Genomic DNA, 22,555 nt, shown 5'->3' with positions numbered 1-22,555 from the left:
GAAGCTCACTTAAAATTCATAAAATTCAACTTAAATAAAAATAGTGAAATCCTAAACCAATCTTATCTACGATTTTAAAATTTAGGGTATATTACATGTCTAGTATATAAACTGTCAATTTTGATCCGATTTAATACCTAAACTTTTAATTTTTTAAAATCATACCTAAAGTTTAATTTGTGTTACATTTTAGTACCCCTGTTCAAAATTTAACATTAAGTTTTGAATTTTTTTTTAAATTTAGGTTTTAAAACGGATCAAAACTGATAGTTTACTAAACGTGTTAAGTTTTTAACAGTGTGGTACTAAAATAAAACAAAAACTAAACATTAGGTATGCTTTTGAAAAAGTTGAAAGTTTAGGTACTAAACGGACCAAAATTGATAGTTTAAATAAGAATAAACTACATGTTTAGTACATAAACAATCACTTTTATTCTGTTTTAGTACCTAAGCTTTCAATTTTTTCAAAATTATACCTAAAATTTACTTTTTGTTTCATTTTAGTACCCTACCGTTAAAATTTTTTAAACTAAAATGAAACAAAAAGTTAGCAATGGGAGTACTAAAATGAAACAGAAAGTAAACCCCGGGTACTAAAATAAAACAAAAAGTAAACATCGGATACCAAAATGAAACAAAAAATAAATGTTAAGTATGATTTTAAAAAAATTAAAAATTTAAGTACTAAAACAAAACAAAAGTGATACTTTAGATACTAAACATGTAGTTTACCCTTTAAATAATAAATGCTTAGACTCACAAAACTTGTAAACCAGATATTAATAAGAACCAAAGTTAAATTAAAATTGGAGTTTCCACCAACCATGCGATTTCATTTAATAAGATATACCAAAAAAAAAAAACTTGGAAGTTTCAAATGTTGCCGCTCTTTAAACTCATTGCACTTCACAGCCTGCCTCTCTTACTCTGAACTCAGTTACTAGCAGGTTTGCTCGACGTTATCGGTTGTTCTTACTTCACTACCCCATTGCCGATTCAGTCTACACTTCCGTTACAGTTCTCTTTCTCTGGTTGGGAAACTGTCTCCGCTGGAACATTGAGTTCGGTTGCAGTAGTCAACTCTTGCGATGATGGATTACTAGAGCCTGGTGGAGGAAGGAAAACTCCGGTTCCAGGAATAGGTAGGCAAGGTGCAGGGTGCCTCGGAGGAGGGGCCGGCCACGCTGTCGAACCAGGTGGGATAGGAACCGGAGCATGAAACGGTATTGCAGGAGAAACTGGAGCGGGCACGAATAAAGGCGGAACACCATTCGGAGGTGGGATTTGTGGGTGATTTGGTGTGGCTGGGAGTACTACCGATGTTGGTATTGCTGTATAAGGCTTGGCACCTATGGAAGGGCGAAAATGATTGGGTGGTCTACTAGGTGGCGGACCCCATTTTGAAGGCTGAGAAACCGAAGGCGATGGAAGCCTCTGGTTGTCGATCATGAATTTCTTTGGTTGATACTTAGTAAATGTGATGAGTACGCGTTGCTTTCGGACGGAGGGAAGTGCATGTTTAGCGAAATCACAGGATTTTCCTTGCATCACAAGGAGAGAACTGCATGATAGTCATGAAATACACAATATTAGGAAAATTATCAAAGATAGTAATCTGAAACACGCAACATTCTCGAAGCACATCGAAGGGTTGTGAAGGCGATAGGATCGAGAGAAAACGGTTAAATAATTACCCCGGTGAAAGAGAGAGCTTTAGAGAGCCCCTAAAGTCCCCAGGATGATCGAATGCAATAACTCTTCCAAAAGTAATATCGCACTCGGTTAAGAACACGATGCAAACCGGTCTCCCATACCAAGATGGCAACACGTGAGGTGGTGAATGATCCCCCTTCATATTTAAAAAGAAAAGCATAATATTAGTATCAACGCTTAGCTCATTTTCCTGCAAAACCACCAGAAGCACCATCGTTACCTACCTCATTATAAACATCGATGATGCAAGAGTCCGGCTTTGAAGTTATAACTTGCAAGTTAACCAAACGATCAATAGCATCTTGCAGCAAGGAAGGAATGGCTTCGACTCTCCGCTCTGGTAATGCATAATCAAATTAGAAGGCGCTTGAAGTTTAGTTACTTATAAGTCGATAAACAAATATGTACGCTACTTTGTGCATGTATGTATTTGGGGGGGGTGAGGGGAAAGAGTTAAGGGGGAGAAGGCACATCACAGGAACATGCCTCTGGAAGTCCCTGCAGCAGTTTCATCATCTAGAGGTGCATTAGCGATTGGAAGGCACAACTGGATCATCTCTCGACCATGTCCCTTCATTGGCTTTCTCGAAACCACGTATGTCGGATCTGCTTCTCTCAAATTATCACATAACAATTCAGCTCTTACTGATAAAAATGAACGCAATTTTATAGGGCTAATCAACGCGACACTGCTACAGAATCAGTCAAGTAGAAGCTTCCAAGGAACAAATGCAATTTTCGAAAGTTACCTCCTCCTCCTAGCTAGACCAAGAAAAAGATGAACTTGTAAGAATACTTGCCTTGAAGTTCCCCTCTTTTCCCCGCCGCCCTTAAATCATTTACCAATGAGACAAGATTCGAAACGTCCTTCTCATCAAACAGTTCCTTGTACAATTTTAGCCCATCCACCACATTGACCTCAACATATGAAAAAAGAGGCTTATCAGAAATCGAAAAATTTTGCGGTGGAAGAAGCAAGAAGCTATCAGTACATCCAGAATTTCACAAAATAACCATCATAACAATTATAAAGAATTACCATCTTTCCGTCAAACATCTCGTTGCAAACAAAAGTTTTTGGACAAGTAGCGTTCTGCTTTCCGTTCTGATTTTGGGAGGAATGTAGGTCTTTCTCTAAAAGATCATTAATAGAAAAAAATATATATTAATACAACAGAACATAGTGAAATTAGTGTTAAACTCCAAGGAATTATTCAAAAAACCTGAAATATTTGAGTTCGAGCATTCAACACGATGCAGGTGTTGAATCGTGTTGAATCAAACATGCAATAGCTAAAAGCAACCGACAACCAAAGTAAAAGGTGGTACCTTTACAGCTCAAGGTGTATCCTCCATTTACATCCTCAGTTCCCAATTCTGTATTTCCGGATGCAGATCCCTTCAAAGACCCTGAGTTTATTAAGCCACTATCAGCATGAGGTTTGGAACCAACATCCGAGTAAAATACATAATCGCGACGAGCCGATGAAAGAGTATCAATTAACTTTTCTGAAAAAATAGTTACTAGCCAATGCAGTATCACAAAGAAAGCTTGGAAACGAACCGAAATAACCTTCATTGACAGCAAAAGAAAAATTCCTTGGGAGTTCTCATCCTCTCCCTGAATGTAAACAAGCTATTAAATGCATGCCTCTTATGTATTTTTAACCATCCCCAACTGTTAATTAGGCATGTAGGTAGTAAAATACATAATCGCGACGAGCCGATGAAAGAGTATCAATTAACTTTTCTGAAAAAATAGTTACTAGCCAATGCAGTATCACAAAGAAAGCTTGGAAACGAACCGAAATAACCTTCATTGACAGCAAAAGAAAAATTCCTTGGGAGTTCTCATCCTCTCCCTGAATGTAAACAAGCTATTAAATGCATGCCTCTTATGTATTTTTAACCATCCCCAACTGTTAATTAGGCATGTAGGTATATCATATATGGATATTCAAGTAAAAGTGACAAATATGGAATGTAGTAGCAACAATTAAGAAAGCTTGCTTTAAAATCCTTTAATTTTAATAGAAATGTTACCAAAAGACAAAGGGTTACTTTCTAGTTTAGGATAATTTTCCTAATCCGAGAAAGATGGCGAATTCGACATATACGGAAACACCATGCTCTTTAAGCAACTAAGCATGTAAATACAAATTTCACTCATATACATCACAAATAGATGACCAAGCATATCAAGCTAACAATGCAATACATCATTCAATTTCACCACAATGTAAGTAAAACATGAGCCAAGTAGTTACCATTGTTATCCTCGGTGACAGCGGAGGCCGTGCCCTTATCGCGGCTATCTTTCTCGTTCCGGTCCGAAACTGCAGCGACAGTCGAATTCCCATCACTATCCACCCCAGAATTCTGCACATCTTTAGCTACCTCTGTCCTATGCCCCTTAAACCCGACGGCGGATCTTCTAAATTCTTTTCCCCCAACTTTCCCTTGATCGTAATGCCTTTGCCTCCGGCTCCACACTACCTGTTGAAGCGCCTGCGGAACTTCGGCAACCGAGAAATAGTGCTGCATATGAAGCACGGGGTTCCAATGGCATCTCCTCTGTTGAATGCAAGCTATGACAGCTTCATACTCGCCAACGCCACCGACCTCACGCAAATGTTGACAGAGGACATCAATCATAGCATTGGCGGCGGCGAATTCCCCTCGCAACCAATAGATAAAGCCGTCACGCTCATCGGGGAGCCATTGCCGGTATTGGTGCTGATGGATCTCTCCTCCTCCGGAACCACCGCCACCGACAGATCCGGCAGCTGCAGTCCCAGAAAACTGCATTTTATCAGACAAAACTACACTTCCCGATGGCATTGCCATTGAGAAAGGGGGAAAAAACCTCCCTAAACCAATTCAACAATAAACCCAGACTATTAAAACAACATATATGATCTAAAATACCCGTAATCCAGATCTAATTAATTATAAATCCCAAAATATCCAATCGGATCACGTTAATCTTAAATAATTCAACATTAAAACAATTCCGTGAAACAAGAAACAAATGGGTTTCTTTTTATTTCCTTGTTTACTGGGTTTAAGCCGATCTAATAACAGATTCGCAATGGGAAAAGGAAATGGGTAACTAAGGGGGCAAAAGCAATGACAAAATCAAATATAGAAATTGGGGTTGGTCTAGTTTAGTCCGATCTGGAAAAAAATTGGATCTTTTGCTTTTGTTGTGTTGTGCGTGTGAAGCTACAGTGGTTCAACACACTGACGTGAGTGCCGAAGAAAACTTTTTAAATAGACAAATTAGAGATTTAGTGTTTGGGTTTAATGCTATTTTGGATGGAAAATAAAAGAAAAGAAAAGAAGACAACTTTCTTGTGGGAGAGAGTGAAGCTGAACAAAAATGGCTTAGGGATCACGCAAGCATGTGTATGGTCTTAAATGGTGGCTAAAATCAAAACAAACTTCGTTATTTTCATTGAAAATTTGTATCTTTTTGAGTTTGATGGATAGATCTTCGAACCTTGGTGGAATATTCGATGGATTTTTCATGAATTATTTGTAAAATAAAATTAATTTTTATAATTTAAATAAACGAATATAAAAATATCCCTTATGAAAGTAATGATCAAAATTTGATATTTTTATTAATTAACTCCCAATAAAATGTCCTGATAAGGATTAGCCAAAAAAAATAACGGAAAACGTTCATATTCTTTTATGAAATTACAGTGCTTTGCTTTTTTCTTTCTTCAGATGAACAATTGCTGTCAATTTGATCATGCAATCATCTCTGGTTTGTTGGTATTGTCGAGTAAACAATCTCTGAACATCTTTATTCTGTTCGATTCTGTTATAATCGAATCTATTTCGAATATAACATAATCGAAATATGGGGCTTCATGGTAACCATTTAGACCATCGAAATGGTTGCAACTTGTCAGTAAGAAACATGATCTGTCAAGAGTGTTCCTGCTGAATTTGGTATCTTTGATACTGTTGGTCACTTGATTTATAGGTCTTGACCGAAGATAAGCTCCGACAAACCGACCATCGGGGAATAGAGTGACATCCGGCCTCCGATGTAAGTATTCTAGATCGGAGACTAACCCCTAATCGAGTATGTTCATTATGCAGAATTTTAACATGATCTGTTTAGCTTCATTGCAAAATGCAGGAAAGATAGTACGTTCTCCCTATGGTGCTATGCATGGCAAAACTTCTCCGGTATATTACGACCAGAAGGCGGAAGATGGGTTGTTTACGGGATGCACTGCAGATATCACGGCATCGTGATCGACAAGGACAGTTTTCCTGGGAAAGCACTTGAGGACCTGAGGTTACTGCTCCGAAACCTTCCGGTCCTGTATGTCACCAATCCGCATAGGCAATACTTGCCCGAGATCATTTTTCCTGCTCTTTTAACCCTTTTCTTTGAAAGGTCATGCAAGAGTTTTCTCGCAGAATTCGAAACTAGGCCGTCGATTACTTTTCTGGAAAGCATCTTCAGGACCTTTTATGCTAACATCATATGATACTCTTGGACAAAACCAAGTTTAGCATTCAGCTGTTAGGGTTTATTGCAGTGAAGCAACAAAAGTTTACAATCTGTAGCAATCAAAGACATCTTATCTACTTTGCACATGATTTACTCCAGTGCTTACGGGTGGATGACTATGAATTATTATGTGGTCTAAAGTACATGGAAAAAGATTTCCATTGCAATTCCAGTTCAAAAATTGGTTGTCCTATGATCTTATACGGATTTCAAGTGCAAGTTGTTTCAACAGTTTGTGATCCAGGTGATCCTTATCCTATCGGGTCGGAAGCCGTCGAATTCGGGTCAAATTAGAATCGCTATATACGTGAATGTATGTATATATGCTAACAGATAAACATAGCCCCAAACTTTGGACATTAACTACAACAGTTTTGGGTGTTGCAGATGTTCCAGCAAGAAGAAAAGCAAAATGGAACTTAAAATTAATAAAAAGAAAAGTATTTTATTGAACCAATCTGCAAAAGCTATGGAGAGATAACATAAACGATAAAAATGGAAACCTAAAAAATATATGGAACGTAAATATATGTGTATGTGTTGTGTCACCTCTCTCTATACACAGAACTGACCCCCCCCCCCAAGGCCCCAACTAAATGGAATCAGCCTCGAATCGGTTTGCTCGGCTGCGTTTGTGTCGTTTCCCGTGGTGGTGCCTGCCTCCTCCGAATGTGACCGGATCAAACTTCTTGAGTCGTTCGACTTCTAGGAGATTGACCACGCACTCGGGAGGTGGGGCTTTGTATCTGGTTTGGTCATAGCAATATGAGTATGTCATGTACTTCCTCCTAAATCTATCCATCTTGCTTCTTTGTGGTGAGGTGATAAGGGAGGTTAGTTGTTCCGGACTTTGAACTTTGTCACACCTCTTTGACGAAAACTCGATCGGATCAACTGTGCAGCCGTGAAGGATCAATTCGGAGAATTCAGCTACGTAAGGAGCGTATTTGTAATTGACTCTATATTTGCCACCATTAGTAGCCCAATCGGATCCATCCCATATGGTAGCATACAAAGACATTGGCTTGGAGGGGAAATTTCCACCCATTGCAGCTGTTCTTTTTAACTCTCTAATTGGGATATTGTCTACATAAAATCTGCAAAGCACGAAAACCATATCCGTGTCAAACACATACACGTATCCGACACTCGTTCAAGAGACCGAGTAACCTAGAAAAGCCCGAAAGGATGAAACAGGGGCTGCCATCAGAAGCAAAAACCAGAGTTCACATTGTGTAATAAAATTAAACATGCCAAAACCAGATTTGGAAAACGGAAAGTAACTCGACATATGTTATTCGGACTCGAGATACGAGTCCGAACACACGTATTCGGAGTTTCTCTAAAGGGATAACATTCCAGCATCTATGTTCGTCGAATACGAGTAATCGGGGATAGACTTTCGACGCTTACATGATGTGAGAATCAGTCCAGAGAATGGTGTACTGATGGAAATCATCAGCAGGATCAAACCAGAGATTGTATCTTTCTTCTCTGCCAACCCTGGTGCTTCCATTGCCATAAACATTGGTCTGAATCCTCCAATCTTTCCCTCTAATGTTCCCCAAGAACTCGAAATCGATTTCATCGTGGTTCTTCTCGAATATATCACCATTCGACATCTGTTTCAACATGAAAAAGGAATCCATTTTCAGGAAATTCATTTCATCAATGTTTCACAAGTCTGCAACAACATACAAAATAACTTCAACATGTTCATGTTCATGTTCATATCCAGGTGGATTTTGATCAGATACTCGAACAAAAATCTGGGATTTTTTTTAAAGGAAAACAGTGGCAATTGGCAAATTCATCCGAGTCTAATTAGTATCATTTCAAAAAGGATAAATCAACACTAAACAACAATCATGGGATTAAAAAATAGGATTAACTCACATAGAAAGCAACCACAACTCCAGCAGTGTAATCAGCAGGCAACTTTATCGAAGCACTGAAGTAGCCATGCAAGTAAAGGTCTTGAGAAACAAATCCAGACCCTGTTTTTTTTACCGCCATTAAAGCAAAAATCTTTCCTTTTAATGAAACAAAGAAGAAGAAGAAGAAGAAGAAAAACCCAGAAAGCAAAACAGCTCAACCAAACAAACAAACCTGTTCTCTGATTCAAAGTCAAGTGAACAGCTTTACCATCTCTATGTAAAACTATATTATCATCTCCAAACAACTGATTATACCCTTCATCGAATGAAAGAATCGGGAGACCTTTTTCAAACCCAGAAGCAACAACACAAACCTGAGCCAAAAACAAAAACAAAGAAGAGCCCAGATAAGGTAACTTCATCACCATGTCTTTCTTGCCCTGTGGATAAAGAGACGAGGAAGAAGAAGAAAGGAATAACAATAAATAATCTCTCTACAGCTAGCTATGAGAAGAGAGCCAAAAAAGCTAATGGAAATTGAAAAGAAAGACAACATACCGGGTCATTTTATCGGGTGAGTGAGAGGATGTTGAGCTGTTCATATGTCGACAGGTTATTAAAATTTTAGGTTAAAATATGCATTAAGTACTTAAATTATTAATTTTGATCGATTGTAATACTTAAACTTTACAACAACAACAACAAAATATTATTCACATATATAATAAGGTAAGTGGAGGTAAGGTAGTAGGCTTTCCCCAATTTCAGGTTGAGAGCAGCTTCCGTAGAATATCTCCGACAGTCAGAAACTTGAAAATAAAGATAAAATACAATACATGTATAAATAAATAGGTGAACAGTCTTCATATGCAGTCTTCATATGCGCGTCTGTAATGAGAAGTTATCCCTGCAAATAAATTCCTGCGTAAAAATCTCTGTATATAGACAGAAACGTAAGTCCCGATTAAAATTAAAAAGAGGAAACATGAAGAGAATGATACACAGTAGTCAGCGATAGCAAGGTACGAGAAGGATAAAGTCAAATGGGTTAAAACCTAACACTACTCCGCTACCCTAGTTCTAAGCCTTCATAAATTCCAATGACAGAAGCGTATAAAAAGTAAAAGTCATGGAAATTACTACAAATGCATTAAAAAGTAGACATATGTGCTACACCATATAGTTGTGACCCACACTACTCGGCTACCCTGGTCTTGAGTCTCTATACTTTCCTGTCAGAGATCATGCCCTCGGTAAGGGATAAATCCTTCAAATCATATCAGTTTAAGTTCGTTTTAGTACCTAATCTTTCAATTTTTTAAAGCTTAATGTTAAATTTTGAATGGATACTAAAATGGTAAAAACTAAAGTTTTTAACAATAAAGTACTAAATGAAATAAAAATTAAACTTAAGGTATAATTTAAAAAAATAAAATTTAAGTATAAAAATGATATAAAATTAATAATTTATTCTATTAATTGATTAACGATTATTAATGTGATATTTCATACGCACTCATTTATTTACGTGTTATATATCACAACATTTAAGATGATAACAAAATATTTATCATATCACCCAAGATAATAACTTAATATTTATCGTAACACCTAAGGTGCTAACATGTAATGTAACACATAACAATTAAATATATATAAAATGATACTCAATCATATATTAATTGTTAATCAAATCATAATTTTCATTCAATTAAATTTATTTTAATTTTAAAACATTAATAAATAAAGTATTTGTTAATCTTTTTAATAAATGTTAGATACAAATTTTAATATTTTTATAAAAACTAAAAACATGAAAGGTAGGGCTGTAAATGAGCTAATTGAACTCGAGTATTATTGAGCTCAACTCTATTTGAAAACTTTAATATAGAACTAGACTTGATTATAAAACTCGTGAGCTTAAAATTATCAAGCTAGACTCAAACTAAAAATCATAAACTGAAGCTCGTAAAAGCTCGAAATGGAAAAAAAACAAACTTAAACTTAACTCGATTGAAACCTCAAACTCGAACTGAACTTTAAATACATGAAAATCTTATGTTACATTTTAAAAAAATTAACACATAAATATTAATATTATTAATAATTTTTTTATAAAACCTTAATATATTATATTTTCAAACCGCTCGTGAAATTTTTAAATCGATTATCAAATAGTTCGATTCAACTTTATAAGAACTCGAATAAAATTTAATTAAATTAAATATTTATTAAATTTTAACCGAATTAATCTCGACTCTACGCCCTCCTAATGAAAGGGGCCGCTGCTCTCTCCCCGTTAATCCCGTCTTCAAAGAGACGAGAATCGATGTGGCCCTAAATTCAGCGTGCCACGTGGCTAAGTTTAAACGGGATAAAATCGGCGCAGCGGCGCGTACTTTCCGATCAAAATGAACGGTCCAAAAATTTGTTCATATGTGTGTGTGGCAATAAGAACACGTGATTGCATTGAACTGTACAGCTGGAACTGTACTGTTTCTTAAGTAATGCTCTATTTGAGTCAAATTGCACACGAATTAAATTATTTTAATAGCTAAAAAATAATAATAATTTTTAAAAATTTTAATTTTAAATATTAGTAATTATTAAAAAATGATTAAATATTAATATCTCACGGAAATTATTTTTAATTTGACGTTAGAGGCAGTCTACTATCTTACCTCCCCTTACCCCATTTTATATGAGAATAAGGGTAAGTTAATTTTTTTATTAAATATTAATAATTATAAAAAAATTATTAAATATTTATTATTAAGCGATTGAAAATAGCTATTATTTTACCTTGTTTAATAAAAAAAATGCGAACCTCTTTTTTGTTTTCCTAAAATTATATAATTTATAAAAGTTTAATGTTTGGGGTTTTTTCATTTCACTCTTTTAGTGGTGTGAGATTTTTATAATTTATGCTACGTTTAATACATAATTAATAATGTAGAAAAAAAATAATTAAATTGTTATATAAAATTAAAAAAAATAACCATCAAATGAAAATTTTCTTCATAATCAAATGGCATCTGATATAATTTAGGGTAAAGTATGTGCTTAGTACATAAAATATAAGTTTTGCCGTTTTAGTATCTAAATTTTTATTTTTCTTAAATCATACCTAGCGATTATTTTATTTTAATATCCCTTCATTAAAAAATTAATGGATGAGCTCGTCAGTCACCGCATTATGTATGTTAGACCGTCTGTTAAAATTTTAACGATTGGTGCTAAAATAAAGCAAAAACTAATCGTTATGTATGTTTTTTTAAAAAATAAAAATTTAGGTACTAAAACGTATGAATATTAATAATGAAAGTAGGGTAAATTACAAATTTGATAATTAAACTTTCATATGATTCCTATTTTACTCACCACACTTTCAAAATTTTCGATTTGCTCACTCAACTTTATGGATTAAACTTTGTTGGTCACTCCACCTATATATCACTAATAGCTTTTTGTCGTGGAATTTTTAATATTAAAAATGAGACATTGGATTTCCATGTAATAATAATATAAGGGTAAATTGCAATTTTGATAACTGAACTTTCATATGACTCTTATTTTATTCACCATACTTTCAAAATTTTCAATTTACTCACTCAACTTTAGATTGAGTTTTTGGTCAGGGAGAGATGAACAGACGCGGGTACTCGAAAAACAGGTTCGAACTGTTTACCCAACGGCTGACGACGGAGTTAACGACGATGAGAGGACAAATCAACTGAGTTTTGGTCGGAAAGAGGAGAAGACTTCAACAGTGGCAGCGGTGAGACGAACGGACAGTCGGGGTGGCTGAAAATTGACGAAAACCGATGGGAAGATTTGGTTTCCCGATGAACCTTCGACGATTCTATACGACGAACGACAGGGAGCCTTGATGATCGGACACCAAGGTTTTGGTCGCGATGTCCTGTTGCTTAAACCTATACTGTCGGTGACAGTTATCGTCCAACAGCATGGAGATCAATGACGTTTCATCGAATGATTTCCTATGATTTTACGATGAATGATGAACTTTCATCAACAGTGAAGGGTATGTCATCGAACGGGAGACGACACTAGTGAAATTGGAGGTGGCGGTGCGAGCCACCATTGGCCGAAGATAGGTTCATCGATGACGGCAGCAGCGGACGATCGTTGGAGATGATAAGTTTAACAACAGAGTGACCAACAAAAGCTCAATCTATAAAGTTGAGTGAATAAAATAGAAATCATATGAAAGTTCAATTATCAAATTTTTAATTTATCTTTTATTATTTTCTGACCTGTTATAGCATTCGTGGCTTTTAATGATTAAAAAATTATTTCTCTAAGCTATGTCATAACGGCGTGAGAAGTTTAACGGCAAAGTGACAAAAAAACTCAATCAATAAAGTCGAGTGAGCAAATTGAAAATTTTGAAAGTATGATAAATAAAATAAGAATCATATGAAAGTTTAGTTATCAAATGAGTAATTTACCCATGAAAGTACTTTTATACACCCGACCTCATGTAGTCAATATATGCTATAGAACTCCACACAATTGTGGGGTTTATCTGAGCTGACATGACATCTTATCCCCTTCCACGTTAGCACTTACTAGGCGTTGCACTTTTGCCTGACAATAATAATAATCACACACCAAAAATATTTTGGATAAACTACAGAAGTAGTCATCAATTTATTGTTTTCTATAAATTATCGAGAAAAATAATTCGAACCTAAAGTATTTATTACAAATATATCCATAATGTTAACTAATATTCTCTCTTTTCGTATAAAAATAATTTGAATTTACTGTAATACATTTTTTAATAGAAATTCACTAGTTTTATTAAAAATAAAAAATATCCAAAATTACAATGAAGATTTACGAGTGTAATTGTAAACCTAAAATATAATTATGATATTTTCTTATTATTATTGAGACAAAAACTAGTCACCTAGATCACATAAGGACTAAAGAAGAAAAAAGTAAAAAAGCCTAACCAAAGACTCGAATAAAATAAAGATATAAACAAATCTAATTGCATTGGTAAACGAACCACAAAAGGGGATGAAACTACTGAAACACCACTGACAAATCACTAATTAGAGTCAAGCGACGTGAGAAAACTATCTACGAACGTAAAACACGTATCCAATCAATCCTAAAATCCAACGTAGGGAAGATCATTATGATAACAAATAAGCGTCATTTTGATCAGTCGTGATAATGTCAAATCCAACCATGAGAAAAAATATAAACAAAAATAACGGCAAAAAATCGTAAGCTACCAAATGACATAGAAAAACATGCTACAAAGGCAGAGATAACCATGTCATGAAGGCAGAAAATATACCACAAAGACATAATTAATCTTATTAAAAAAATAACCGACGGGAGACAACCAACATTAAAACCAATGCCGGTTAAATAAAATTAAAAAAGAAATAATTCGATTGATCAATAAAATTGACCCAAATTGCAAAGAAGAAAAAAAGGGAAAAGAGGAGGAAGGAATTGGTTAGACTTTTTAATATATTGTAATACATTTTTTTTCTACTATTGTATTAGATAAAATAATATATGTTCAGAATATTTCTTAATTATTGATAACGTACGTACACTCCGCAGACGTAATTACTCGAACTTAAAATCTCTATTGAATTATTAACACTTCTGGTAGCCATTAGGCATTAGTCCGAATTGTGCTTTTCCAAATCTCAAAGTTTAGCCACATCCAAAGTGCCAAAACCCTGCAATAAGCAATCCAAAAGTTGCAGATTCGTCCTTCAATTTCTTCTTCTTGACAAAAGTTCTCCCCGTAAGAAACCATGCCACTTGAGCAGAACCAATGTGATCGTTATATATTTAAGCCCTCGTCCCTTGTTCTTTCATGCACATCAACCCCATCCACCGAGTTCTCAATCATCATGCATTCCGTCCACGAAGAAACAGTAGTCCCCCATAATTATCGACGTTCGGCCTCTCGGCTAACGATACTCGCTCACTTGTTCGGGATTCTAGCTTTCATCCTCATGCTGGTTTGGTTGCTGCATTATCGCGGAGGTATCGAGTACGGTTCATACGATGGTTCTCGAGTTTTCAATGTGAGTAAAAAACCGAATAATCTTCATATATTCATCGTGAAATGAGTTTCAACTTTTAATCTTATGCCACGCACATTCAGGTTCACCCATTTCTTATGTTCTCTGGATTCATATTTCTCTCCGGCGAAGGTAATCGGTAAATCAATGAAGACTAATCGGATTTTCATTAGAGCGTCGTATTGATAACACGAATCTATTGTTAAAAACATGCAGCGATGATGGTGTACAAGACGGTGCAAGCGACACATATGGTCCAGAAGGTGGTGCATATGATGTTTCAGCTCGGGGCATTTGTGCTCGGAGTGGTCGGACTTTGTGCTGTGTTCAAGTTCCATGACATGTCCAACGTCGAAGATGTTTACAGTCTGCATTCATGGATCGGGATCGCCACTATTACATTGTTTGCAGTTCAGGTAAATTGAGTCAGAGATCAACATATAATTTTATGCAACTATTTCGTTTATATGATTCGATTTTAAATATATCTGTGTCGGACCAGTGGTTGGCAGGGTTGATATCGTTTATGGCTCCTCAACCGGAGATGACAAAGCACAGCATGCTTCCGTGGCACATTTGCGGCGGCCGTACATTGCTATACATGTCGATAGCGGCAGCGCTCACGGGGTTGATGGAGAAGGCTACGTTCCAGCAACTGCAAAGTGACCGTGAAGCTCGTTTGGTCAATTTCTTGGGGCTTTGCATCCTTTTGTTCGGCATTTTTGTTGATCTCAGTGTTGCTATTGCACGTTATGTTTGATCTTTGTTCTCCTTTTGGTGTGTGATTTTCCATTTTTTGGGGCGAATTTTACATTTGATTTATGTTGTAAGTAACATTTTACCTTGAATAAAATACAAAATATGTTCCAAAACCTTCAGTTCTTCCATTTTGTTCCGTCGTCTTTCCTCGGTATCTCGTAAACAGAGTTTCGATAGCTTCTCGGCGTACTCCTCTTCCAACTTCTCGGAATTTGCCCGGATCATCCTCACGTAACTCTCGACTTCTCTCCGTGCTTCGTCCGCTTTGGTTTGGAACAATATTGCTTCTGCTTCCCTGATCCTTACCATGCTTTCTATGCTGTCGAATCCATCGGCGTTCGATGACCTTCCGAATCGGTATTCGTTTTTGTTCTTTAGGTCATTCGTGAGAGAAGGTTCGAGATCTTGCTGACGGAGGTTGGTCGGGAGTAAATCATGCCCTCTTGAAGAGCTTGTGTTGTAAAACACGAGCTTATGAGGACGAGAAGCGCCCGGTGTCACGGATGATTCATCTTCTCGAAGGTCAACTTGAGTTGTTAACTCTTTCGAACATGCACCGGAGGTAGGAAAGCCCGACAAACCATCGGCGTCTATAATTTGCAGGCCAAAAAGGGAAATGAGGACGAATAGTTTAAGACTTGAGTATATAAATGGAAAGATGGATGAACATAAAGGACTCGAATTATCGGCAATATAGCTAACTCCATAACCGGAAAGCATAATACCGATGTCTACTAACATAGATGTTTCAAGAACGAAATCGTTCAAAGAAACTGGCAAAACATAAATGATGATTCGCTTGTTCATATAATGCAGGAAAGGTCCTAATCAAAGCACGGTGCATTTTGAACTGCAGTCTGCAGGGAGCCATAATCAACGATTTATAGGACAAAGACGGGCATCGTCTCGTGGCATATGAACTTTGTTTCGCTAATCAGTTCACTCAATCATCATGATCACTTAACTATCAGGTTCGACTAATTATCGGGAATTCGTGAAATTGGTACGATGTGCTTCTAACGAAAAGAAGTTTGCAGAGAAAATATAGACAGAGCGAATGATACATACGGTTGAAGAACTGAAGAAAGCTGCCGCATGCATCTGAAGCAGACATCTCTTTGTTTCGGAGCCAGTTGCACAGCTCATCAGCTTTGATATGAAGCTCCTTGCCCTTCGAATCGTCGCTGCCCCTGAAAATCCTCCGCACGCAATCAAGCTCCTTTACCAGTGTTTCGAGACCCCAGTCCTTAGCATAGTATAAGAACACATCCTTGACGAACCCGAACATTTCCGAAGCATGACCGCAACCGAAGCAATGAAATTGCATTTCAGTAGTCCCAGATTGTCCCTTCAAGCTGGGGCCTGGTTTTATAAGGTTCATCTGAATGCCATAGGCGACATGGCACCAATGGTAACAAACATCACAACCAACCGAACTGCAATTATTGCTAGCACAATCGAAAGTCAGGCAGATCGGACACATACATGAACTGCAAAACCCTTTATTTCCCGAGCATATCTTGCAATCGCAGTCATCGACGGCCAGTACACTCTTGCAATTCAGGTTCCGACATTTCGTAAACAAGAATATCTCCACCAGCTCGGTCACGGGAAGTCCTACATTTCTGGACAAGAAGCTTTTCAGTCCCATTCTCACTGCAACTAAGATTTCTAGCTGATGCTTATGGCACTTTGAGAGTGTCTCCTTGATGAGATCAGATCTCCTCTCAAGTCGGCTTCGAAGTCGGACTAATTATTCCTTCCTCTCAAGGGTTAATATAAGGTTCCTCAAGTATTCTTTGGTCAATTCAAGTGTTTCATCAGGCAGCTCCTGCATCATTATAGCTACGGCAGGAATCGACTCGGAGACTATCTCGAGACGAATTCTTTCCTGCTGGGAAATCTTCCTGGATCTCCCTCCGTCCATACTATCCAAAACTCTCCAATTCTCCGAATCCCTCCTCCTCGAATCCCCGAATGATTATCGACACACGGCTTAGCGGCCAATTCCGATGGGAAGAGCGACCAATTATCCGAACTAGAAGTTCTCTGAAGACTATTGCACAGAACACCAGCACCAGCCAAAGCAACTCCATCAATTGGCCTAAACCGACTATGCACAGAACCATTAGTACCCTCACCACCACACCAAATTTGATCATCTTTCCCAGCAGAATACTCGTAATTCTCGGTCGAATTCCGAGTAAACGAGCAGCTAGGATTATGCGAAAACGGCGCGGAAGGAGTGTAGGACAATGAAGCAGCCGTGAAATCATTCGAACATGTGGTCTGCATGTTAGTCGATGGTGCAAAAGACTGAACACTCCTACTAGGCCTTGACCTGTGCCGTGTCGAAGCATCACCATTTTGCAAAGCATTTGAAGCAGTTAAAGAGAGAGAAACATCAGGTGGAGCCAGAGAAAGATTCAAAGTCTCAAGCTTTTGCCTTTTCTCCCTCTCTTGAAAATCTTCATCCGAATCTCTTTTGGATGAAACCCCTTTGATTTCATCCAAATTCAAGAAATCCCTTTCAACCCATTTCTCATCCTGGTTCGAATTCCCGGAATCAACAACTTCTTCCCCTCTGAAAGATATTCTAGGAAAATCTTTACGGTTCTCAAAAAGGTAGCTAAGGGTGAGCTCTTGGGAAGATCTTGGTCCATCAAGACCCACCTTTGATTCTCTAAGAGAATCAATACCCATTCGTGAAAAAATCGTCTTTTCAACAGGACTCTCCTTGTTTTGATACAAACGTGAAAGCTTGCTTTGAGAGCTTTCATCTCTTACACAATGATGATTACTCGAGGGATCTTTCTCTCCAAACATGGCCTTATCACCAGCAAACACAGAAACGAAAGAGAGAAAAAGGAAGAAAAAACGTAACTTTCCTGAGAGAAATGGGAATGGAGGGTCAAAATTGAAATTTTTCTGAAAAGAATTTATTTTTGGCTTTTGATTTAGCATGGAGGCTTGAAAACCTCGAAGCGTTTACACCATTGACTATGAAATGGTATAATTTCACGATCTATATAAAAAATTATTGAAAAATAATATTATTAAATTAAAATACTTTATGGTTTTTCTCATTTCAACACTTTTGAATTTAAGTCGATGTTATTACATATATAATCAGTATTTAGTTTATATGGAACGGAAAATTAAAAATATTAGAGCTTTAAAGTAAGATCGAGTGCAGATGAATCTGCTCTTGGTGGTGATACCAATGCCATAAATCCTATATTTGAACTTTGAGCCATGTCCAAATCTTGGTCAGTGCCGGCTTTTTTATCTTCGTTCACCTGCCTGAAACTTCCGGGCCAGAACAAGTCTACATCATCATCTTCCATGAACATTGGCATTCCGAAATACCCTTGATCGAACCGTGCTCCGGTTCTCGCATCTATCGGCCTATGGCCGGATGATGGTATGGTTCCTTGGTGCGTGACGGAATGAGCTTCTATCCCGAGGGACCGGAATGTCGAGCCGTGAAGGGGCAGAGACGCTAAGCTCGTATAACTATCTGATAACATCCCCATCCGCATGACACGCTTTGCCATCGTCCTCTCTCGCTTATGCGCATTCTGGTGTCCGCCCAATGCCCGCGAGCTATAGAACTTGCGCCTGCAGTAATTACAAGAGAAAACCCTCGGCGTCGTGGCGGACAAAGTATTACTCGGCGTCGTCTCGCTGAAATGCAGAGTCAGGTCGAGGGAGACCGACCCTGAATCCGGTCGACCCTTCGAGGGACACGAAACGGTAGTCGCGGTGTCCTTCGAGGGATCGAGTGATGCAGATACGTCGGAAGCCACTCGGCTACTTACTTCGGAGTAGTTTTCAAATTCGAAACCGGGGTTCGGAGGTGTCATTCTCGGGTAAATCAGGACGTTTTGTGCCTGTCCCCTTTGATATCCTGTATGGATTGCTACGCTACTAGTAAGTTACCTCTTCAAACACCTGCAGTGCATACCATAAAACAATGCATCGTTTGCTACACCACTAAATGCACGTTATCCATAGATTATAAAAATTTCTAATCAAATATTACATTATAATCATATGAGACTATTAAAATAATAATTCGATTAATCTCAAACTCTCGAAGATCAAGAAGATGAGACCAAAATCAACAGGAACATCTATCAAAATGAATTATACTAAAACCCTAAGCTGAAAATAGCAGCAAATTTAAAAAAATAACACTGCAAAAACAGGATTCCTGTGAGATGGTGAAAAAGATTCTTACCTGGAATGATACAATACCTTGTAAGCTATGTCGTCGTCTTCTTCTTCAGTGATTGTTCAAGAAGAAAAAGTATGTTAATAAATGGGGATAAGATTGCCAAGCAGGAGAGAGCTGAGAGAAATGAAAAGAAAGAGGCAAGCAAAACAGTACTTACTGTAATTCTCCTCACACTGCTCATTTAACATGGATAGTCAGTTGAATAAATTATAGGGTAAATTACATGATTAATACTTAAGTTATCAATTTTGATCTGTTTTAGTATAAAAACTAGAGAAAATAACCTCAGTGACTAAAAATGTCTTATAATATACGATTTTAACCAACTTTTTTTGGATTTGCCAAAATGACCAACTAAATCGCAATGTGATCGATAATTCGCAACGCGATCTTCGGTATCGCAAATCAGTTTCCAGATTCGCAACGCGATTCTGACTATCGCATTGCGATTTCCCAAATTCGCGTTGCGATTTTCCTAATTCGCAATGCGAATACGTAAATCGCAATGCGAATTTGGAAAATCGCAATGCGAATACGTAAATCGCAACACGAATTTGGAAAATCGCAATGCGAATACGTAAATCGCAATGCGAATACGTAAATCGCAATGCGAATACGTAAATCGCAACGCGAATCTGACTATCGCAACGAGATTCTGACTATCGCAATACTGAATTTCAAATTCGCAACTCGATTTCTGAATTCACAACAGGTTTTAGTTTCGCAACACAAATGTTTTGGGTATATAACTACGCAGCAGCAGCAACTCATAACCTAAATCCCTAAATCGCAACTCATTCCATCTCCATCTATCACTCTCTCCGGCTACATCCGTTCCTATATCCAACGACATCCTTCCCCATCCGGCAACAGGTTTTAGTTTCGCAGCTCGTTTGTTTAGTAAATTAATTTACAATAATGAAATCATCTAATGTTGATCATGTTTGGATAGATTTGTGTTTTGGAGGGTCATGGGAGAATGTTCGTGGTGTTTTACAATATATGCCTTTACCCATGAATATTCAACTAAAACTGTCATTAAAAAAGTTAACTTATGAAACTCTAATATTACGTGTTGCAAATAAATTGAATTTAGAGCCCCTAAGTGGATTTAGGCTATCTTATCAGAGAAATAGTAAAGTTTATTTGTTAACCGACAATGAAGATGTTGAACGATTCATTGCTTACATTAGTGTTTCAAGTGATGATGTTACATTGTATGTTGTTGAACCTAGAAGTAGTGAAGTTGGGTCAGTAGCGGGTAGTAATCAACTAAGTTTTTCAACCCCAGTTTATGGTGCTCAAAATTTAATGGTTCCACCACAATTTCATCACCAAGCAAATATTTTTTCACCACATTTCCAATACCAAACACAATCTCAAAACCCACAACCTTTCCGTAATCCAAATCCCAATCAACTTTCAGCACCAAATTCTGGTTTTCGTATTGACCAGTTAGACGATGATGAGCCAACAGAAAAAATTGTGAGTACTAGTCAGTATTCAAAATTTAATCTTAGTCAATACCCGAACTTTGATCTTGGTCAATACTTAGATTTTGATGATTTTTCAGAAGAAGAAACAGACCCTGCGTGTAATGATTTTGGTATTGGTCAATACCCGAATTTTTATGATGAAACAGCCGTTGCCGAGGAAGATGTTGTTGATGATAATGAGGAGGAAATTACGACTGTAAATGAACATGTTGAACATCCATTCTGTAATTCATATAACACTGAAGAAGAAAAAGAAGAAGAAATCCCCAAAGAAAAGTCCCCGAAGAAAATGCCACGGGAGTATAACTGAAATATGCCAGAATTACTTCAGATACCGGAAGAAGAGTTGGTAAAGATAGCAGTTGATTGTTACACAAAAATTATTCGTATCAAGAAAGATGATTGTTTTGATACAAAGGAATACTTGAAGATAGCTTTGTATACGAAATGTGTGGAAGATGGCTATCAACTAAAAGTTAACAAATCAAGCAAAGATCGTTTCGAAACAAGGTGTATGATTGACAAAAACTGTACGTGGCGTATGATTGCAAAGAGGATAAAAGATTGCGAAATGTTTCAAGTTAGGACTTTTATTGATAAACATACATATTCAAGAACCCAAGTTTTTCCTCATCATAGACAGGCAAACAAAAAGGTGTTTGGTGGTTTTCTGGTTGAGTTAATGTTTTTGAATGGCAGGGTATATTGGGGACATGAAATTATGACTGACATGAATGCTCGGTTCAAGATTAGTATCTCATATTCTCAAGCTTGGAGAGCCAAATGTTATGCCTTAGAATTGTTGAGGGGGTCGCCAGAAGCATCGTTTGCCCAACTGTCGGCTTATTGTCACAATTTAAAGCTGAAAAATCCTGGGTCGGTAACTCATATCAAAACAGATAGAGATGGACGCTTTGAGTTACTGTTTATCGCCATTGGTGCTGCGGTTAGTAAATCAATATAATTTTGTTGACTCATTTTTGTTAGTTACATGCATTTCACATTTAAATGATTATATTTCTTGTGTATATGATTTTGTAGATTCGTTCGTTTATTAATTGCATGCGCCCAGTTTTTATAGTTGACGGAGCACATTTAAAAGGTCGATACCTTGGAGTAAACTTATTAGCAGTAGCCATGAATGCTAACAATGGGATACTGCCAATAGCTTACGGGGTTGGCAAATCTGAAACCTCTGATTCATGGACATGGTTTATGGGGCATCTTAGGGATTGCATAGGTCCTATTAGCAATCTGACAATCATATCCGATAGGGCAAACTCAATTGACAATGCTGTTAGAAGGTGTTTCCCAGATGCTTTTCATGGACTTTGTGGTGTTCATTTGTATAGAAATCTAAAATCAAGGTCTGCTGGTATAAAAAATCACAAATGGACATACTGGAATGCTGTAAAAGCTTATCGGGAAGTGGATTTTAATAAGCATATAAACTGTTTAAGACGTGTTTTGCCTCAGTGTGCTCAAACACTAGAAGATGTCGGGTTTGAAAGATGGTCAAAAGTACATCAACTTGGAGCAAGATATGGTTTCATGACGTCTAATAGTGCAGAATCAATCAACGCTCTAAGTCGTCATTCCCGGAAATTACCCATTACTATATTAATGGAGTTTTTTCGAGCCTCTATTCAACAGTGGTACTACAAGAAAAGAAACCATGCATATATTATTTCTTTAAATTCGTAACTTATCATATATTTTACTAAGTATTATTTATTTAAATTTACAGGAACATTGAAACATCGTGTTACACCATGGACTGAAAAAAAGATAACGAAACGTGTTGTGAAGTCAACGTCATGGAGAGTTGAACCATGTTCAAACACTTTG

General features: G+C 37.2%; 4 protein-coding genes and 1 pseudogene across 5 annotated transcripts; 1 reads left to right on the top strand and 4 right to left on the bottom strand.

Moving 5' to 3' along the window:
- Nucleotides 1-760: 760 nt before the first annotated feature.
- On the bottom strand, nucleotides 761-5,095 carry LOC120179532 (RNA demethylase ALKBH10B-like). The gene is made up of 8 exons (XM_039185110.1): nucleotides 3,983-5,095; nucleotides 3,045-3,125; nucleotides 2,755-2,849; nucleotides 2,516-2,633; nucleotides 2,202-2,321; nucleotides 1,940-2,052; nucleotides 1,697-1,851; nucleotides 761-1,563 (listed from the first exon to the last, which is right to left on the bottom strand). The coding sequence occupies exons 1-8, from the start codon at nucleotides 4,560-4,562 to the stop codon at nucleotides 999-1,001; spliced, it is 1,827 nt and encodes a 608-aa protein (XP_039041041.1). The 5' UTR covers nucleotides 4,563-5,095; the 3' UTR covers nucleotides 761-998.
- A 1,647-nt stretch (nucleotides 5,096-6,742) lies between these two features.
- Nucleotides 6,743-8,735, bottom strand: LOC120179492 (probable xyloglucan endotransglucosylase/hydrolase protein 28). Its single transcript, XM_039185074.1, has 4 exons — nucleotides 8,362-8,735; nucleotides 8,149-8,249; nucleotides 7,666-7,874; nucleotides 6,743-7,349 (listed from the first exon to the last, which is right to left on the bottom strand). Exons 1-4 carry the CDS (start codon nucleotides 8,555-8,557, stop codon nucleotides 6,845-6,847), a joined length of 1,011 nt encoding a protein of 336 aa, XP_039041005.1. The 5' UTR covers nucleotides 8,558-8,735; the 3' UTR covers nucleotides 6,743-6,844.
- Nucleotides 8,736-13,924: 5,189 nt separating this feature from the next.
- Nucleotides 13,925-15,036, top strand: LOC120179493 (probable transmembrane ascorbate ferrireductase 3). Its single transcript, XM_039185075.1, has 4 exons — nucleotides 13,925-14,215; nucleotides 14,296-14,344; nucleotides 14,429-14,628; nucleotides 14,715-15,036. The coding sequence occupies exons 1-4, from the start codon at nucleotides 13,940-13,942 to the stop codon at nucleotides 14,970-14,972; spliced, it is 783 nt and encodes a 260-aa protein (XP_039041006.1). The 5' UTR covers nucleotides 13,925-13,939; the 3' UTR covers nucleotides 14,973-15,036.
- On the bottom strand, nucleotides 15,032-17,852 carry LOC120179505 (annotated as a pseudogene).
- A 151-nt stretch (nucleotides 17,853-18,003) lies between these two features.
- LOC120179491 (zinc finger protein 4-like) lies at nucleotides 18,004-19,268 on the bottom strand. Of its 2 annotated transcripts, none has more exons than XM_039185071.1 (2): nucleotides 19,215-19,268; nucleotides 18,004-19,107 (listed from the first exon to the last, which is right to left on the bottom strand). In XM_039185071.1, the coding sequence occupies exon 2, from the start codon at nucleotides 18,835-18,837 to the stop codon at nucleotides 18,139-18,141; it is 699 nt and encodes a 232-aa protein (XP_039041002.1). In that variant the 5' UTR covers nucleotides 18,838-19,107; nucleotides 19,215-19,268; the 3' UTR covers nucleotides 18,004-18,138. The 2 variants fall into 2 exon arrangements, with proteins under 2 accessions (XP_039041002.1, XP_039041003.1); XM_039185072.1 differs by having other exon boundaries at nucleotides 18,004-18,925; nucleotides 19,215-19,267.
- Between the last annotated feature and the right edge of the window lie 3,287 nt (nucleotides 19,269-22,555).

This window comes from Hibiscus syriacus, unplaced genomic scaffold (genome assembly GCF_006381635.1).
Source record: "Hibiscus syriacus cultivar Baekdansim isolate YM2019G1 unplaced genomic scaffold, ASM638163v2 tig00112428_pilon, whole genome shotgun sequence".
In the NCBI taxonomy this organism is placed as follows: Eukaryota; Viridiplantae; Streptophyta; class Magnoliopsida; order Malvales; family Malvaceae; genus Hibiscus; species Hibiscus syriacus.
Note: the sequence above shows the minus strand (reverse complement) of the source record. Positions and strands in the feature narration are given on the sequence as shown.